This window comes from Erythrolamprus reginae, chromosome 11 (genome assembly GCF_031021105.1).
Source record: "Erythrolamprus reginae isolate rEryReg1 chromosome 11, rEryReg1.hap1, whole genome shotgun sequence".
Taxonomy (NCBI): Eukaryota; Metazoa; Chordata; class Lepidosauria; order Squamata; family Dipsadidae; genus Erythrolamprus; species Erythrolamprus reginae.
Genome location: NC_091960.1, coordinates 33,469,118 through 33,489,616, shown reverse-complemented (window position 1 = coordinate 33,489,616; position 20,499 = coordinate 33,469,118). Strand labels below are relative to the sequence as shown.

The 20,499-nt window shown below is 46.2% G+C and overlaps 1 protein-coding gene across 1 annotated transcript; it reads left to right on the top strand.

The window, feature by feature from the left end:
* Positions 1–516: 516 nt before the first annotated feature.
* GPATCH3 (G-patch domain containing 3) lies at positions 517–15,703 on the top strand. The gene is given in 8 exon segments (XM_070764275.1): positions 517–905; positions 2,254–2,672; positions 4,461–4,638; positions 8,419–8,478; positions 10,155–10,276; positions 11,673–11,800; positions 15,315–15,327; positions 15,329–15,703. Coding segments are annotated over 8 exon segments (1,467 nt in total). The 5' UTR covers positions 517–559; the 3' UTR covers positions 15,530–15,703.
* Positions 15,704–20,499: the final 4,796 nt, after the last annotated feature.

The following is a 20,499-nucleotide window of genomic DNA, read 5'->3' as shown; positions in this document are numbered from 1 at the left end:
AATTCTGGGAGTTGAAGTCCACACATCATAGAAGAGCTAACTTGGCGTAACCTGTTGTCTAAAATCAGTGTTTCTCAATTCAGCAAATAAGGGCAAGTGGAAAGTTGCCTCTTCTATGCCTTGTGGACTGCAACTCCCAGAATTCTTGAGCTAATCATGTTAGCTCAGGAATTCTGGGAGTTGAAGTCCACATGTCCTAAAAGAGCCAACTTTGCCTAGCAAAGTCTAAATTCAGTCACTGTTAATACTTTATCTGTCTGAATTCCACCATCTGACATTTTTGTAAGGAAAGCCTGATTTATTGAGCGTCACAGGCGCAGAGGACGTAAAGCTCGAGTTTTCTGTGTCAGAAGTATTTTACCACCAAAAATACCTCATTTAAAATAACATTGCTGAGTGTCGTCGGCCCCCCCCCCCCCGGGCTTCTCTGTTTGTTGGCCTGTAACTTATCTCTATGGCCCAGATGTAATTCCGTTTCCGTTCAGTGGTGACGCCATCAATGCGCGGCGCGAAAGCGGTCCCGCGCGAGATCACATGACGCACCCCAGACGTTTGCAAGATGGCGGACGGAGCTCCGGCTTCTCCCTCCCCTGAGTACTGCCTGGTCAGCTGCGTTCCGGCCCAGCTTCGTTCCGCCGACCTCCGCTCTTACTTCAGCCAGTTCATCGAAGCCGGCGGCTTCCTTTGCTTCCATTATCGGCATCGCCCTGAGCGGGAGGAGCAGCAGCTGGGCGGCCCTCCGAGGCCAGGAAGAGGGCGGACCTGCTGCTGCCTGGTGGCGGTGAAGCCCGGGTGGTCCCTCCGCTTGGTTCGCATGTATTCGGGGAAGCGATGGATCGACGCGCAGGGAGAGACGCTGCCTGGGCGGTGTGTCATACGAAGAGTCCGGATTTCCCCGGACAGAGGTATTATTAAACGCAGAGCTCTCCACACTGGGCGACTTTTAAGACTTGTGGACTTCAATTCTGGGAGTTGAAGTCCACAAGTCTTAAAAATTGCCAAATTTGGGTATTAAAGAGACCGAAGGGGTTCCCTTCTTGGTTTCTGCCACAGATGTCGCTTCCCGTTTTATTGTTTCTCTGCTTTGTGACTAGAACAGGGATCCCCAAACTCTGAAGTAGGGAGATAGTAATAGCAGTGGTGTTTTGATTTATATACAGTGCTTTTACAGCCCTCTCTGAGCAATTTATAGAGTCAGCCTCTTGCCCCCAACAATCTGGGTCCTCATTTACCCACCTTGGAAGGATGGAAGGCTGAGTCAACCTTGAGCCGGTGGTGAGGTTTGAACTGCTGAACTACAGCTTGCAGTTAGCTGAAGTAGCCTCCAGTGCTGCACTCTACCCCGCGCCATCCCAGCTCTATTTTGTTAATAATCCACTTTTCACAGAGTTTCTCTGTATTGTTTTTGTTATTCGTCTGTGTTAGTTCAGGATTGGATTTTTAATGAGAGGTGTGTCCATTATGACACTAAAGGAAAATGTGATGACAAACAGTGTTTAGGAACCACTGGTCCAGAAGGAAGGAATGGGAAGAGGATATAAGGACTGGAGGAATTGCCTTTTCCTTGGTTACATCTGCTATCCCATCACATCTCACAGGATAGGCATGTTATGGTTTCCATCAATTAAGGAATGTCACCTGATGGGACCCTTTCCTGCTCTGGCCCCTGCCCTTTGGGACATTATTACCTGTAACATAAATTGGCCTGACTCTTCTGGCCATCACCAAAAGCCAGAAAGCTTCATTTTGCTGTCATGGTTGGGGATTCAGCAATGGTGATGTGGAACCTGCTAAATAATTACATTGTTAGCAAATTGGTTGGTAAATCCACAGTCACTGAATTTAAACATGCCTGGGATAAATATATATCCATCCTAAGATAAAATAGAGGCAATAGTATAAGGGCAACTAGATGGACCATGAGGTCTTTTTCTGCCGTCAATCTTCTATGTTTCTATGTTTCTGTAGGTTTGTTTGGGGAGGGAGGGGCTTGTTTTTTCTGTTTTGTGAGCTGTCCAAAGTAATGTATGTGAGATTGGCAGCTATACAAGTTGAACAAATAGAAGTTAAGCTCAGTGAGACCTCCATGCAAACATACCATAGTAAATACTTAGGCTATTAAATATGGGCTGAAAAAGCTGGAAGACAATTATCATTTGGTGTTTTTGCAGCCCATATCCAGTAGCCTTTAAGAATGCAAACTGCTGCTGTACTAACTTTCTTTCTTATCTATACATTTATGTGTATATATAGAGACTGGTTTATTCTGTTATAAAACCAAAAAGGAGCTACACACTATATCAAGAGACACTTTCACTCAGGATCATTTTGAGCGACTCCCTGAACTGAATCCTCCTGCTGTAATGCCTTCTGGAAATGTGGGAACTCCGTTGCGAGTCTTCTTAGAGCTTATCAGAACTTGCCGAATGCCGAGCCGTGTGATTAAAAAACTGCAGTTACAGTTCCCTAAATCTGGCTCATGTCGCAGGTATGGGAATGTGCCATTTTCCTATGAGGGAACTGATATTATTGTAGAAGAGGAGCGAGTTTATACAGCTACGGGAGAAGAAATAACAGAAGGAGACCACTTGCCAAGTGTAGAGTTATCAAATCAAGATGATAATGGAGAAGATCCAGAAAAGAAAGAAACAGATGACTCCAAACTGGATTGCGTAAGTAGCTTCTTCTAATTGTCAAACACGGAGCTGTTATATATGTTGTTACCGATAGTTAAAGTTGCTAGTTTATTTCTTTGGAGGGGTTTATTAACTTAGAAAAGGTTCTTGGAATCTGATGTCAGAGCTGGTTAGCCTAAGCCAGTGTTTCCCAACCTTGGCAACTTGAAGATATCTGGACTTCAACTCCCAGAATTCCCCAGCCAGCATTTGCTGGCTGGGGAATTCTGGGAGTTGAAGTCCAAATATCTTCAAGTTGCCAAGGTTGGGAAACACTGGCCTAAGCAGTGCAATGTTTTTCTAGCTTTGGCCTGAGATTTTTTTACTTTTTGCATTTTCAGGACTGCCTAAGGCAGTGATGTCGGATCTTTTTTCCCCTCAGGTGCCAAAAGAGCGTGTGCGTGCACTATCGCACATGCACGAATGCCCAAACCCATAATTCAATGCCTGGGGAGGGTAAAAATAGCTTTCCTCACCCACCCAGAGGCCCTCTGGAGAACCAGAAACGCCCTGTTTCCCAACTTCCGGTGGGCCCAGTAGGCTCGTGTTTCGCCCTCCCCAGGCTTCAAAGGCTTCCCTTGAGCCGGGGCAGGGTAAAAACGCCATCTCCCATCCCCCTGGAGGCTCTCTGGAAGCCAAAATTATTATTATTATTATTATTATTATTATTATTATTATTATTATTATTATTATTATTCAGACTTGTATGCCGCCCCTCTCCGCGGACTCGGGGCGGCTCAAATACCCTCCCAGAGCTTCTGTGTGAGTCAAAAATCAGCTGGCTGACACACACATGCACCTTGGAGCTGAGCTAGGGCAATGGCTCACGTGCCAACAGATATGGCTCCACGTGCCATCTGTGGCACCCGTGCCATAGGTTCACCAAGGACCTTTAATGGTATGCATTCAAAGTTGTGTGCTTTAATATTATTTATTTATTTATTTATTTTATTTGGTTGGTTGGTTGATTGATTGGATTTGTATGCCGCCTCTCTCCACAGACTCGGGGCGGCTAACAACAGCAACAAAACAGTATAATCCAATACTAAAAACAGTTAAAACCCATTATATAAAAAACCAAACATACATACAGACATACCATGCATAAAATTTTAAAGGCCTAGGGGGAAAGGGAATCTCAGTTCCCCCATGCCTGGCGGCAGAGGTGGGTTTTAAGTAACTTACGAAAGGCAAGGAGGGTGGGGGCAATTCTAATCTCTGGGGGGAGTTGGTTCCAGAGGGCCGGGGCTGCCACAGAGAAGGCTCTTCCCCTGGGTCCCGCCAAGCGACATTGTTTGGTTGATGGGACCCGGAGAAGACCCACTCTGTGGGACCTAACTGGTCGCTGGGATTCGTGCAGCAGAAGGCGGTCCCTGAGATAATCTGGTCCGGTGCCATGAAGGGCTTCATAGGTCATAACCAACACTTTGAATTGTGACCGGAAACTGATCGGCAACCAATGCAGACTGCGGAGTGTTGGTGTAACATGGGCATATTTGGGAAAGCCCATGATTGCTCTCGCAGCTGCATTCTGCACAATCTGAAGTTTCCGAACACTTTTCAAAGGTAGCCCCATGTAGAGAGCGTTACAGTAGTAATATAATATAAAGATCCTTTATTTTCCCAAAATACACTGCTATTTGTTTTTAATCTAAGGAGAATGTTAATGAGTCCCACTGGGATTGGACGTCATAGAAGTCAAATAAATTAAATTAATTCAGATGGGCGGAGCCAAATCTTAGCTGCATTATTCTTCTATTCCTGATCATGTGACTTCTGCTACAGGAGGACGATGATAGATGTGAAGAGTGGGAACGGCATGAGGCTCTACATGAAGATGTCACCAGCCAGGATCGCACAAAGGAACGTCTGTATGAGGAGGAAATTGAGCTAAAGTGGGAGAAAGGAGGCTCCGGATTGGTCTTCTACACAGATGCACAGTACTGGCAAGAAGAGGGTGCAGGTAAACTAGCAGAGGTCTTAATTCTGTGTTGCTACTAAAGTCTGGATGCCTTTTTTTCAATGATCGCTTGTTATCCTATTTGTAAATACTTGGCCCTTTCTCATGAATGAAACGCATAGAAATGCTGATGCCTGAGGTGTGTAGAAATATCAAAAGCAGGGTTACTTGTTGGCAGGCATTCATACAATTATTTCACAGTTTATTTATATTATTTATTTATTTATTTGATTTTTATGCCGCCCTTCTCCTTAGACTCAGGGCGGCTTACAACATGTTAGCAATAGCACTTTTTAACAGAGCCAGCCTATTGCCCCCACAATCCGGGTCCTCATTTTACCCACCTCAGAAGGATGGAAGGCTGAGTCAACCTTGAGCCGGTGATGAGATTTGAACCGCTGACCTACAGATCTACAGTCAGCTTCAGTGGCCTGCAGGACAGCACTCTACCTGCTGCGCCAACCCGGCTCATTGAAAGCATTGAGAGCATTTTAACAAAGTGCATCACTGTTTGGTTTGGTGGCAGCAAACACCTGAGGTGTTGTGAGTGGTCCACAACCAGCTCAGTTAGTCACAGATTCTGAGAAGGATGGACACTGAGACGGCCAGTGTTCTTTACAACTGAGTAGAGAGTGAGAGTGAGGGAGAATTGGAACCTGAGGAACCTCCAGAGACTGTAGAATCCCCAGCTATGGTAATGTCTGAGTCAGAAGAAGAGGAGGACATGGAGGATCCGATCTTAGATGCTAGAATTAGAAGAATGAGAGATAGGCATGAATATCTCTATGGGCGTAAATTCAGGCATTGAATACATCTATGTACAGCGTGTCATCACAGGCTCATGGGAAAAGTAGGCGGAAAAGTTCCACGTTCCAATATAGAGAGCAAAGACTTGCAGCAGAAAAGCCTCCCCTAGATCCTCTGAGATCCTGAAATCCCGGTTTTGAATGCAGCTTGTGAGTAAAAATTGTTAGAGTCGAGAAGTAATGACTTAATTTATCCTATTTTGGCAGGCATAGTGCCTTTGTTGATAATGGCCGAATTGGCAGTTGGACAGACATTCCGATGATTTCATCGCTGTTCTTTGCATGTTGCTTTATAAAGATAAAATGTATAAGGCTGCATTTGCTCCCGAGTCTTAATTATGGATTAATTACTGATTAACCGGGCCAGACAGAACAATAGGAAGTTTTCTTCCTGTTATTTGGAATACCGCTTGTAAAAGCTATGTGCTTAGCGCTCAAAGCATTGTTAGAGACCCCACACACCACTTTACGATCAGTTTCTTTTTCTCCCCTCTTGAGAGGAGGTTTCAAAGTATTTCAAGCAGGTTTATCAGATTCTGTAACAGCTTCGTTCCCTAAGCCAGAGGTCCCCAACCGCCGGTCCGCGGACCGGGCCCGGGCCGTTGGGGTTTTCCAGCCGGTCCGCGGCGCCGCTGCCCTCCCGGCAGAGGACATTACGCAGGACAGGGTGGGGCGTCGGGCAGGGCGGGGAGAATCAGGAGGCTCCTTTGGCGGCTGGGGGCTGCCTGGCTTTGTGATTTTGGCTGGGGGGGAGTTAGGAAGGTCCTACTTCTCCCCCCCCCAGCCAAAAACTCAAAGCCTATCTGCTGGATACGGGTGATGAGCGGGACGAGCGGCGCCGAAGCCGGTGGCTGTGGCAGCTGCTGCAAGAGGCTTCCGCGCCACTCTGTCCCACTCATCGCCCGTATCCAGCAGATAGGCTTTGAGTTTTTGGCTGGGGGGGGGACTTAGGAAGATCCTACTTCTCCCCCCCCAGCCAAAAACTCAAAGCCTATCTGCTGGATACGGGCGATGAGTGGGACAGAGCGGCGCGGAAGCCTCTTGCAGCAGCTGCCACAGCCACCGGCTTCGGCGCCGCTCATCCCGCTCATTCCCCGTGTCTGGCAGAAGCTGCTGCCCGAGTGCTCTTGGCCGGCGGGATTCAAAGGGGAGAATCAGGAGGCTCCTTTGGCGGCTGGGGGCTGCCTGGCTTTGTGATTTTGGCTGGGGGGGGGACTTAAGAAGGTCCTACTTCTCCCCCCCCCAGCCAAAAACTCAAAGCCTATCTGCTGGATACGGGCGATGAGCGGGACGAGCGGTGCCAAAGCCGGTGGCTGTGGCAGCTGCTGCAAGAGGCTTCTGCGCCGCTCTGTCTCACTCATCGCCCATATCCAGCAGATAGGCTTTGAATTTTTGGCTGGGGGGGGAGAAGTAGGACCTTCCTAACTCCCCCCCCCAGCCAAAATCACAAAGCCAGGCAGCCCCCAGCCGCCAAAGGAGCCTCCTGATTCTCCCCACCCTGTGGAGAAGTGTGGAGGGCTGCGTCACTAAGCTCCACCCCTCCATAACCCCACCCCCATTTGACCAAAGCCCCCCCCCACCGGGCCGTGGAAAACTGGTCTAGCTTAAAGCCGGTCCCTGGTGCAAAAAAGGTTGGGGACCTCTGCCCTAAGCCATCCGTCCAGTAAACTTTGTACACATATACGTCCGAACTAGACTGTATTATTTCTCTGTGTCATATAATATATGTGGGTATATGCATAATTTTGTATTTATTTAGTCACATTGTTAGTATATATTGGAGGTGATGATCCTTTGGGAACTCTATGCAGCAAAATTTCATTATAATGTATGCCGATTGGTGTACATTCAAAGTCATAATACAGACTGCCCACGAAAGTCGAATTTCTGCGAAGTAGAGATGCAGAAGTAAATACAGTGTTCCTTTGATTTTCGTGGGTTCGAACTTCGCTAAAAGTCTATACCACGGTTTTCCAAATATATTAATTTAAAAATACTTTGCGGGTTTTTTCCCTATACCACGGGTTTTCCTGCCCGATGACATCATATGTCATCGTCAAACTTTCGTCTGCCTTTAATAAATATTTGTTTTAATAAACTTTAATAAATAAGCATGGTGAGTAATAATCTAAATGGTTGCTAAGGGAACGGGAAATTGCAATTTAGGGGCTTAAAGTCTTAAGGGAAGGCTTGTGATACTGTTCATAGCCAAAAATAGTGTATTTACTTCCGCATCTCTACTTTGCGGAAATTCGACTTTCGCGGGCAGTCTCAGAACGCATCCCCCACGGAAATTGAGGGAACACCGTACACCATTTTTGACTATGGACAGTATCACAAGCTATCCCTTAACACTTTAAACCCCTAAATTACCATTTCCCATTCCCTTAACAACCATTTACTCACCATTATTACTGGTATTCACCATTGAATAAGAGACTTAGTAATCCTGATATTTATAAACATAATTATTTATTAACAATTATTTTTTTTTGTTATTCATTTGCAAAAATTATTAGTTTGGCGATGATGGATGATGTCATCAGGTGGGAAAAACCGTGGTATAGGAAAAAAACCCGCAAAGTATTTTTAAATTAATATTTTTTGAAAAACCGTGGTATAGGCTATTCGCGAAGTTTGAACCCGTGAAAATCGAGGGAACACTGTAAAATTATTCCTAGTTCAGTTCTATCCTCCCCCCCTCCGTTTCCTTGCTCCCTCCCCAAAGATTAGGGTAGAATTACGGCAATTAGAGCAAAGACTCAATAAATATCATTGGTACAGGACAAGTTCATAGAGGAGAGGATATCCTTTTTATGTTCCCATTTTATAAAAAGCGAATGAGACATGATGTAAAATTGGGCTTTGCTTCAATACATGCAGTGTTTATAAAGCACTTGGATATTGTAAAGCAGGTTGGTGGTAACACAGGAAGAGTTGCATATACTTTCTTCACATATAACTTTTCTTTTGGCAGATTTTGATGAAGAGACAGCTGACGATTGGGATGTCGACATGAGTATCTACTATGACAAAGGTATTGATCTATGTTGAAAAGGACTAAATGGAATCTGCATTCCAGTGTAACTGGAAGCTTCAGTTTGGCAAGAATCGGACTTGGTCTCCTGGCAGAGTGAGATAATGCTGTACTTACTCTGGCATTCTGTCAAACACAATTCAAAATTGAAACTATGAAAGTTCCTTTGTTCTTTGATGCTTAAAGTCTGCCCTATTTAGCAACTGCTTGAAATTACAATGGTGCTGGAAAAGTAACTCTATGTCCAGTCCTCACACCTATAATTATTGCAGTATCTTCTGGTCACCTCACCTCAAGAAGGATATAATGGAACTGGAAAAGGTGCAAAGAAGGGCAGCAAGAATGATCAAGGGAATGGAGCCCCTCCCTTATGAAACCAGGTTGCAATGCCATGGTCTCTTCAGCCTTGAAAGACAGCGTTTAAGGGGTGACTTGATCGAAGTGTATAAAATCATGCATGGGATAGAAAAGGTGGATAGAGAAAAATATTTTCTCTATCATACAATACTAGGACGAGGGGGCCCTCCCTAAAGCTCATAGGTCAGAAAGTGAGGACAAATAAAGGGAAATATTTCTTCACCCAGAGGGTTCTTGGTTGATGGAATTCCCTTCCAGAAGAGGTCGTGACAGCTGTCAGCCTTGATAGCTTCAAGGCAGGATTAGACAGATTCAGGGATGCCACGTGTATCCATGGTGGTTATTGAAATGAATGTCCAACTGCCGCCTCTATGTTAGTTGAGGCAGGCAAGGTTCCCTTGAGTACCATTTGTTGGGGGTCAAGGGAAAGGGAGGGTCTTGCCTTCTCTTTTTGCTCAAGATCCCCATGGACAATTGGTGGGCCACTGGGTGACACAGAATGCTGGACTCGATGGGCTTTGGCCCGATTCAGCAGGCCTCTTCTTAGGTTCTTATGTTCTTATCTTATAGTCACATGATCCCCAGAGTCGTGGTGGTGCAGTGGTCAGAATGCAGAATGTTGCGATTAATTCTGCTTCAGCAGCATAATGGTCAAACCGGAAGTTTGTTTTTCCGAACTTCCAGTCTGCCCGTTGGGCAGTTTTTTGCACTTCCCTGAAGCCTCCAGAGCATGAAATGTCTTTCCCCAAGGCTGAAAAATCAGCATGCCAGTGCATGCAGGCGCATTGGAGGTGACATAGGACAACGCCTCGCATGGTCTCTGATATGGCTCTATATTCCACCTGGGGCATGTGTGCCATAGGATCGCCATCACAGACCTAGACTGATATCTCCTTCACTAATTGTCTAAGGTCTTGGTGGACATTTCCTCCTGCTTTTCTGCCCTAGCCTCATTTTACCAGAAGCCCTCAGGCCTTGTATTTATTTATTTGATTTTTTAATGCTGCCCTTCTCCTTAGACTCAGGGCGGCTTACAACATGTTAGCAATAGCACTATTTTAGCAGAGCCAGCCTATTGCCCCCACAATCCGGGTCCTCATTTTACCCACCTCGGAAGGATGGAAGGCTGAGTCAACCTTGAACCGGTGATGAGATTTGAACTGCTGACCTACAGATCTACAAGTCAGCTTCAGTGGCCTGCAGTACAGCACTCTACCTGCTGCGCCACCCCGGCAGACAAAGCCTCCCTCCTCTCTATCCTGTTGATTTTTCTCTTTCCTTGTGGCGGAAAATTTATATGGGATTTCCATTCGTTCTAGATGCTGGTGACAAAGATGCTAGAGATTTGGTACAGATGCGGTTTGAACAGAGACTCCGGGATGGCTTGGAAGATGGGTCTATCCTGGGTCAACGAATTGGGAACTTTGAAAAATATACCAAGGTGAGAACTGAAGTTGAAATATACTACTTGTCAGCAGGAAAGGAGAATATTTGTTGCTCAGGGTTGAAGTGAAGGGTCCTCAATGCACTGGCTGCCGATCAATTTCCGGTCACAATTCAAAGTGTTGGTTATGACCTATAAAGCCCTACGTGGCATCGGACCAGAATACCTCCGAGACACCAGCACGGAAATTTATTTTATTTTTATTTATTTAATTGGATTTATATGCAGAGGGTTTGGGAGTCTGCAGAATGCTCCTGGGGGTTGGGGGAGGGCAAACCCCTTTTTTTTTTCTTACTTATCTCTTCAAAATTGTGGTGTGTCTTATACACTGGTACATCTTATAATCTGAAAAACCCGGTATGTTGAACCAAACTAATGGTTCGACATAGAACCATGTGCTTGGTGACCATTTGAAGTTACAACCAGTGTTCCCTCTAATTTTTTGGGGGGGGGTGGACGGAAAAGTATAGTGTCTGAGCGGCAGTCCCTTTGGGACTGGGCGGCACAGAAATAATAAATAACTAAATAAATAAACCCACCCTGTTTTGCCTGAGAGAATTTCAAAATAAAATACTGTACTGTGTGTCTATAACAGTGAGCTCATAATAGGGCAGCTCTATCAATATCAAAATGCCACTTAAATAGTTGAGCTAGTTTCAAACTAGATTTTGATTTTCTTTCTCTCTTCCTTACTCCCATTCTTTTTCTTTCTCTTTTCCTTCCTCTCTTTTTTCTATCTGTTTCTCTCTCTTCCTCTCTCTCTCCTTCCCTCTCACTCTTTCCCTCTCGGCTTCTGGGCAGGCTTGGAAAACTCTGAGTTGATGATGATTTTTAAGTGAGCGATTGCTCACTGCTCAGCTTAGAGGGAACTATGGTTACAACAGCAATGAAAAAAAGTGATTTATGACTGGTTTTCACATTTATAGCCATTGCATCATCCCTGTGGTCACATCAGAATTTGGGCACCTGGCAACAGGCCTGTATTTGTGCCAGTTCCACTGTCCTGGAGTTATTTGATTACCGTTTGTCACTTTCCCAAGTTGGTTTCTGACAAGCAAACTCAATGGGAAAAGCCATTGTTCAATGGGAAAATCACATTGTTCACTTAGCAACTACAATGATTTGATTATTATTATTATTATTATTATTATTATTATTATTATTATTATTATTATTATTATTATTATTAGATTTGTATGCTGTCCCTCTCCGCAGACTCCATAAAATAGAGCAAAATTTACTAAACTGACTTGCTTTACGACCACAATTGGGCTCAGTTGCGGTCGTAAAGTTGAGAACTGCCTGTATGCTCCTGATGATGGTTATGACACTGTTTCTTTAATTAAAGGCGTCGGTGCTTGGTTGCTTCATAATGATTTTCTTTCTGTGCCAGGGCATTGGCCGAAAAGTGATGGAAAGACAGGGCTGGAGCGAAGGTCTTGGCTTGGGAAGCAGCAGCTCAGGAATGGCTGAAGCCTTGGACAATGACGGACAGAATCCCCGATGCAAGAGAGGTTTGGGGTAAGGGTCTCTTTGAAAGGAAGTGCAGCTGAGGGCTTCCATGTAAAGATCTAGCTCTGCGTGTGTGAATAGGCTGAAGGTCTCGAGTCTCAGGATTGTGTTGAAAATACAAAAAACACATGGAACAACCAGGGGTGGGTTCCACTTACCTTCCCTACCAGTTCTCATCACAACAGAAGAGCGAGTTTTGCGCACATATCCACACACCCCATCGTCGTGCAAATGACCCTCTGCAGAGGGATGTTTTTGGCCGGCTGGTCATTGATGCCAGTTTGGTGAGCGGGTGCAAATTCCCGCCATCGATGCGGGCGAACCAGTCTAAACCAGCAGTAACCCACCACTGGAAACAACCCAGCATCCTATCTATCTATCTATCTATCTATCTCTATCTATCTATCATCTATCTATCTATCTATCTATCTATCTATCTATCTATCTATCTATCTCTATCTATCTATCATCTATCTATCTATCTATCTATCTATCTATCTATCTATCTATCTATCTATCTATCTATCTATCTATCTATCTATCTATCTATCTACTAGATTTGTATGCCGCCCCTCTCCGTAGACTCGGGGTGGCTCACAACATACAATAAAACAATTCACAACAAGTCTAATAAATTTTTTAAAAATTAAAAAAACCCATTATTAAACCAGACATACACACAGACATACCATACATAAATTGTATAGGCCCGGGGGAGGGGGGAATGCCTCAATTCCCCCATGTCTGACGGCAGATGTGAGTTTTAAGGAGTTTACGGAAGGCAAGGAGGGTGGGGGCAGTTCTAATCTCCGGGGGGAGTTGATTCCAGAGAGTCGGGGCTGCCACAGAGAAGGCTCTTCCCCTGGGACCCACCAAACGACATTGTTTAGTCCAGTGTTTCCCAACCTTAGCAACTTGAAGATATCTGGACTTCAACTCCCAGAATTCCCCAGCCAGCATTTGCTGGCTGGGGAATTCTGGGAGTTGAAGTCCAAATGTCTTCAAGTTGCCAAGGTTGGGAAACACTGGTTTAGTCGACGTGACCCAGAGAAGGCCAACTCTGGGACCCAACCGGTCGCTGGGATTCATGCGGCAGAAGGCGGTCCCGGAGATATCTGAGTAAGATGCAAAATTGGAGATCAGAATATCTGAGGGATAATTTTCTTGCACTAAAAGCTGTTTATAAGACTGAACTGACATAAGAGCCGGGGTGGCGCAGTGGTTAGAGTGCAGTGGTGAAGGCTACTTAGCTTAGCTAGCTGTAGTTCAGCAGTTCAAATCTCACCACCAGTTGAAAGTCGACTCAGCCTTCCATCCTTCCGAGGTGGGTCAATTGGTCGTTGGGGGCAAGAGGCTGATTCTGTAAACCGCTTAGAGAGGTCTGTAAAAGTTCTATGAAGTGGTATATAAGTCTAAATGCTATTGCTATAAGCCTTCAGTTCCATGTAAAATAAGGGAAACATACATAACTAGTTTCACTGCGGATTTCTCCCTGTTCTTTGCAATCCATTTTGGAAGCATCCTAAAAACAGGTGTGTGTTGTTGTTTTTTGCAAGGGCTAGAAATGATAACGTTCCCATGTGTTAAGGGAAAACTTTCATTTTTATATATTGTTCTGTCGGGTTCTCTGGTAGAATCCTCCCAAAAATTCACAGGTACAAATTTCAGACACACACGTTTGAAAATTCAAAACAATGTTCTTTATAATGAAAATTCACTTACGCCAAGCCCTCTTTTGGGATAGCAAAGAGCACTTGTCTCCAAACAAACTGGTCATTTGTACAAGTCCCTTATCAGTCCTGTGATACTTAGCTTGCAGCTGTGAGGCAATTCACAGCCCTTCTTCTTTCACAAAGTGAAACACACTTTGCCCTGGTTTAGGTTCCAAGCGGGGGGAAATCAGCACACAAAAGGTCCAAGTCAGTAAAGCAGTCATGAAACACAACGATCAGATAATCCTCCACAATGGCCAAACCCACAGGCTGCTCTTTATAGCAGCCTCACTAATGACCACAGCCCCACCCAACCACCGGTGGCCTCATTTTCTTTGATAATAATCTCTCAGTTGTTGTTGCCTATGCATCGCTCTCCGCATGCGTGGTTATATCATTAACTCTTGTTCTGAATCCAAGGAGGAGCTAGAGAATTGATCTCCTTCTGAGCTGTCTGCCACACTCTCCTCCTCCCTGTCACTCATGTCTTCTTGGTCAGAGGAGCCTTCATCAGCAGATTCCACCGGGGGCAAAACAGGCCTGCAGCATGTGGATGTCTCCCCCACATCCACAGTCCTTGGGGCAGGAGCTGGGCCAGAGCTAACCACAACAAATGCTATTGCTATAAGCCTTCAGTTCCATGCTAACTGTAAAATAAGGGAAACATACGTAACTAGTTTCACTGCGGATTTCTCTGTATTCTTTGCAATTCATTTTGGAAGCATCCTAAAAACAGGTGTGTGGGGTTTTTTTTTTTGCAAGGGCTAGAAATGATAACGCTCCCATATGTTAGGGGAAAACTTTCATTTTTATATATAGAACAATTTCAGTAAATATGAAAACTAATACAAGGGTAAAGATGAATAAAAAGTCAACCTATAAAACCCTGGCTGGCTTGGCATTAAGGCATCTTCTGGCCCTCCTCCTCCAGCTCCGTGAAGGGCTGGCCAATAAGGAAGCCTCCAAGGAGAGAGGCCTCACCACCATAAAGTAAAGGAAGGTGAAGATGCTGATCCTCCATTATCATCCCAACAGTGTGGAATAACTCATGATATTAGATTGGCTGGCACACTGCAGGCTTCCTGGAAGATTATTAATCCCAAACTATTCTACAGGATTTCTGATGAATGATTGGCCCTGTCGTTATTGTCTGTGTGATTCAGATATCCTAGTTTGGTATGTGCTGTTAGGATGAAAGTCTTTGCACTGTGGATATCTTGTTGGCTGTGTGTGTGTGTGTGTGTTTGTTTTAACTGTTGGCACCAAAGATTCTTTAATATTTGGAATGGCTATTTCCATGGATCTTCCTTTTTTTTTTTTTGAATTTTTTTATTAGTTTTCAAATATATTTTAAAACAGACAAATAAATACCAACAAAGGGACAGACAAAAGGAAAAACAACAATAAATTTTTAAAAAAGTGACATCAGCAAATATTCAGTATTTCTGCATTGCTGCATCAGATATGTCATTAAATCCTATAATATACATATTAATTAATTACATTAATATTCGTAATACAGTAATACCTCGTCTTACGAACCTAATTGGTTCCAGGGGGAGGTTCGTAAGACGAAAGGTTCGTAAGACGAAACATTGTTTCCCATAGGAAACAATGTAAAGTCAATCCGTGCAACGAAAAAAAACCCCGCAGAAAAACACCGCCGCCCGGCTGTCACCTTTTAAAACAGCCGGGGGGCTTCCCAGCGGCCTCCCGAACTCGAACACCAAACCTAAACTTCCGGATTCGGCCTTCGTGAGGCCGCCGAGACCTTGTCTGTGAAGGCCAACTCATTCTCTGCTCTTCTTTAGGTATCATGGAGAGAAAACTCCAGACTTTCACCAAGCCCAAGAATCCACGTAAGGACAGCTACGGCCTCATTTCTACCATCTACGATGACCCTCATCCTGTGGACTCAGAAAATCAGCTTCTTCGACGTCAGCCGCCAATCAGTATGAAGTATCGGCAAGAGGTGTCATTTGTCCATGTCAGGAATGGTGTTCAGAAGAATTCCAGTTCTCCATGAAGGAGTAGCCAGGAAGGAAGGACTTTCAGATTGTGTCAGCTTTTTCGATTGTCATTTTTTTTTAATATACAATTTTTATTATTACTGTATATTATCAAACAAAATATGTATTATAGCAAAGCCAGAGCAGGTTTTAATTATTTATATTAAAAGAAAAATTACATTGGTACCTCATGATACGAACCCCTCGTCATACGAACTTTTCGAGATATGAACCCAGGGTTCGGAATTTTTTTGCCTCTTCTTGTGAACTTTTTTCACCTTATGAACCTGCCGCCGGCCGCTGGGATGCCCCACCTCCAGACTTGAGTCCCTCCCGTTTTTTCCCACCCTGTCCTGCACCTTTCTCCCCTCTTGATCTCCCCCCCCCCTCTCTCTCTCTTTCTCTCCCCTCTCTCTCTCTCCCTCTCTCTCCATCTCTTGCTATCTCCTTCTCTCTTTCTCTCCCCCTCTCCCTCTCTCTTTCTCTCCCTCTTGCTATCCCCTCTCTTGCTATCTTTCTCTCTCTTTCTCTCCCCCCTCCCTCTCTCTTTCTCTCCACACTCTCACTTCATCTCTCTCTTTCCCTCTCTTGCTATTTCTTTCTTTCCCCCTCTCTCTCTTTCTATCCCACTTGCTATCCCTCTCCCTCTTGCTATCTCTCTCCTCCGTCTCTCTCTCCCCCCTCTCTTTCTCTCTCTCCCTCTCGCTATCCCACTTCTCTCCCTCTCTTGCTATCTCTCCCCCCTTTCTCCCTCTCTTTCTCTCCCCCCTCTCCCTCTCTTGATATCTCTTTCTCTCCCCCTCTCTCTTTCTCTCCCCCCCTCTCTCTCCCTCTCTTTCTCTCCCCCCTCTCTCGCTCCCTTGCTATCTCTCTCTCTTTCTCTCCCCCCTCTCCCTCTCTTTCTCTCCCCCTTTTCCCTCTCTCTGCCTCTCTTGCTATCTCTCCCTCTCTCTCTCTCTCCCTCTCTTGCTATCTCTTTCTCTTCCCCCTCTCCCTCTCTTTCTCTCTTGCTATCTCTTTCTCTCCCCTCTCTCTCCCTCTCTCTCCCTCTCTCTCTTGCTATCTCTCCCTCTCTTTTTTGCTTTCTCTCTCTCCCCCCTCTCTCCGTCTCTCTCCCTCTCTTTCTCTTGCTATCTCTCTTTCTCTCTTTTGCTTTCTCCCCCCTCTCTCTCTCTCTTTCTCTCTCTCCCTCTCTTGCTATCTCTCTCTTTCTCTCCCCCTCTTTCTCTCTCTTTCTCTGTCTCCCTCTCTTGCTATCTTTTTCTCTCCCCCCTCTCTCTTTCTCTCTCTCCCTCTCTTGCTATCTCTCTCTTTCTCTCCCCCTCTTTCTCTCTCTTTCTCTGTCTCCCTCTCTTGCTCTCTCTTTCTCTCCCCCCTCCCTCTCTCTTTCTCTCCACACTCTCACTTCATCTCTCTTTCCCTCTCTTGCTATTTCTTTCCCCCTCTCTCCCTCTCTCTTTCTATCCCACTTGCTATCCCTCTCTCCCTCTCTTGCTATCTCTCTCCTCCGTCTCTCTCTCTCCCCCTCTCTCCCCCCTCTCTTTCTCCCTATCTCTCTCTCTCCCTCTCGGTATCCCACTTCTCTCCCTCTCTTGCTATCTTTCCCCCCTTTCTCCCTCTCTTTCTCTCCCCCCTCTCCCTCTCTTGATATCTCTTTCCCCCTCTCTCTTTCTCTCCCCCCCTCTCTCTCCCTCTCTTTCTCTCCCCCCTCTCTCGCTCCCTTGCTATCTCTCTCTCTTTCTCTCCCCCCTCTCCCTCTCTTTCTTCCCCCTTTTCCTCTCTCTGCCTCTCTTGCTATCTCTCCCTCTCTCTCTCCCTCCCTCTCTTGCTATCTCTTTCTCTCCCCCCTCTCCCTCTCTTTCTCTCTTGCTATCTCTTTCTCTCTCCCCTCTCTCTCCCTCTCTCTCCCTCTCTCTCTTGCTATCTCTCCCTCTCTTTTTTGCTTTCTCTCTCTCCCCCTCTCTCCGTCTCTCTCCCTCTCTTGCTATCTCTTTCTCTCTCCCCTTCTCTCTCCCTCTCTTTCTCTTGCTATCTCTTTCTCTCTCTTTGCTTTCTCCCCCCTCTCTCTCTCTTTCTCTCTCTCTCTCTCTTGCTATCTCTCTCTTCTCTCCCCCTCTTTCTCTCTCTTTCTCTGTCTCCCTCTCTAGCTATCTTTTTCTCTCCCCCCTCTCTTCTTTCTCTCTCTCCCTCTCTTGCTATCTCTCTCTTTCTCTCCCCTCTTTCTCTCTCTTTCTCTGTCTCCCTCTCTTGCTATCTCTTTCTCTCCCCCTCTCCTCTTCCCCTCTCCCTCTCTTGCTATCTCTTTCTCTCTCTCTCTCTTTCTCTCCTTCTGTTGCTGTCCCCCCTCTCCCTCTCTTGTTATCTCTTTCTCTCCCCCTCTCTCCCTCTCTCTTTCTCTCCCCACTCTCTCTCCCTCTCTCTCCATCTCTTGCTATCTCCTTCTCTCTTTCTCCCCCTCTCTTGCTATCTCTTTCTCTCCCCCTCCCTCTCTCTTTCTCTCCCTCTTGCTATCCCCTCTCTTGCTATCTTTCTCTCTCTTTCTCTCCCCCCTCCCTCTCTCTTTCTCTCCACACTCTCACTCCATCTCTCTCTCTTGCTATCTCTTTCTTTCCCCTTTCTCCCTCTCTCTTTCTATCCCACTTGCTATCCCTCTCTCCCTCTCTTGCTATCTCTTTCTCCCTCCCTCTCTTTCTCTCCCCCCTCTCTCTTTCTCTCTCCCTCTTTCTCTCTCTCCCTCTCTTGCTATCTCTCTCTCCCCCCTCTCTCGCTCCCTTGCTATCTCTCTTTTTCCCCCTCTCCCTCTCTTTCTCTCCCCCCTTTTCCCCTCTCTCTCCCTCTCTTGCTATCTCTCTCCCTCTCTTTCTCTCCCTCCTCTTGCTTTCTCTTTCTCTCCTCCCTCTTTCTCTCTTGCTATCTCTTTCTCTACCCCCTCTTTCTCTCTCCCTCTCTTGCTATCTCTTTCTCTCTCTCCCTCTCTCTCTCTTGCTATCTCTCCCTCTTTTTTGCTTTCTCTCTCTACCCCCTCTCTCCGTCTCTCTCCCTCTCTTGCTATCTCTCTCTCTTTCTCTCCTCCCTCTCCTTTCTCTCTCTCTTGCTATCTCTTTCTCTCCCCCCTCTCTCCCTCTCTTTCTCTCCCCACTCTATCTCTCTCCCTCTCTCTCCATCTCTTGCTATCTCCTTCTCTCTTTCTCTCCCCCTCCCTCTCTCTTTCTCTCCCTCTTGCTATCCCCTCTCTTGCTATCTTTCTCTCTCTTTCTCTCCCCCCCTCCCTCTCTCTTTCTCTCCACACTCTCACTCCATCTCTCTCCCTCTCTTACTATCTTTCTTTCCCCCTCTCTCCCTCTCTCTTTCTATCCCACTTGCCATCCCCCTCTCCCTCTCTCCCTCTCTTGCTATCTCTTTCTCCCTCTCTCTCTTTCTCTCCCCCTCTCTCTTTCTCTCTCCCTCTTTCTCTCTCCCTCTCGCTATCCCATCTCTCTCCCTCTCTTGCTATCTCTCTCTCCCCCCTTTCTCCCTCTTTCTCTCCCCCCTCTCCCTCTCTTGATATGTCTTTCTCTCCCCCTCTCTCTTTCTCTCCCCCTCTCTCCCTCTCCCTCTCTTGCTATCCCCCCTCTCTCGCTCCCTTGCTATCTCTCTCTTTTCCCCCTCTCCCTCTCTTTCTCTCCCCCCTTTTTCCCTCTCTCTCCCTCTCTTGCTATCTCTCTCCCTCTCTCTTTCTCTCTCTCCCTCTTGCTTTCTCTTTCTCTCCTCCCTCTCTTTCTCTCTTGCTATCTCTTTCTCTACCCCCTCTTTCTCTCTCCCTCTCTTGCTATCTCTTTCTCTCTCCCCCTCTCTCTCCCTTGCTATCTCTCCCTCTTTTTTGCTTTCTCTCTCTCCCCCCTCTCTCCGTCTCTCTCCCTCTCTTGCTATCTCTCTCTCTTTCTCTCCTCCCTCTCCTTTCTCTCTCTCTTGCTATCTCTTTCTCTCCCCCCTCTCTCCCTCTCTCTTTCTCTCCCCACTCTATCTCTCTCCCTCTCTCTCCATCTCTTGCTATCTCCTTCTCTCTTTCTCTCCCCCTCCCTCTCTCTTTCTCTCCCTCTTGCTATCCCCTCTCTTGCTATCTTTCTCTCTTTCTCTCCCCCCTCCCTCTCTTTCTCTCCACACTCTCACTCCATCTCTCTCCCTCTCTTGCTATCTTTCTTTCCCCCTCTCTCCCTCTCTCTTTCTATCCCACTTGCTCTCCCTCTCTCCCTCTCTTGCTATCTCTTTCTCCCTCTCTCTCCCCCTCTCTCTTTCTCTCTCCCTTTCTCTCTCTCCCTCTCGCTATCCCATCTCTCTCCCTCTCTTGCTATCTCTCTCTCCCCACTTTCTCCCTCTTTCTCTCCCCCCTCTCCCTCTCTTGATATCTCTTTCTCTCCCCCTCTCTCCCTCTCCCTCTCTTGCTATCCCCCCTCTCTCGCTCCCTTGCTATCTCTCTCTTTTTCTCTCCCCCCTCTCCCTCTCTTTCTCTCCCCCCTTTTTCCCTCTCTCTCCCTCTCTTGCTATCTCTCTCCCTCTCTCTTTCTCTCTCTCCCTCTTGCTTTCTCTTTCTCTCCTCCCTCTCTTTCTCTCTTGCTATCTCTTTCTCTACCCCCTCTTTCTCTCTCCCTCTCTTGCTATCTCTTTCTCTCTCTCTCTCTCTCTTGCTATCTCTCCCTATTTTTTGCTTTCTCTCTCTCTTTCTCTCCTCCCTCTCCTTTCTCTCTCTCTTGCTATCTCTTTCTCTCCCCCCTCTCCCTCTTTCTCTCTCTCCCTCTCTTGCTATCTCTTTCTCTCTCCCCCTCTCTCCTTCTCTTTCTCTTGCTATCTCTCTTTCTCTCTTTTGCTTTCTCTCTCCCCCCTCTCTCCCTCTCTCTTTCTCTCTCTCCCTCTCTTGCTATCTCTCTTTCTCTCCCCCCTCTCTCTTTCTCTGTCTCCCTCTCTTGCTATCTTTCTCTCCCCCCTCTCTCCCTCTCTTGATATCTCTTTC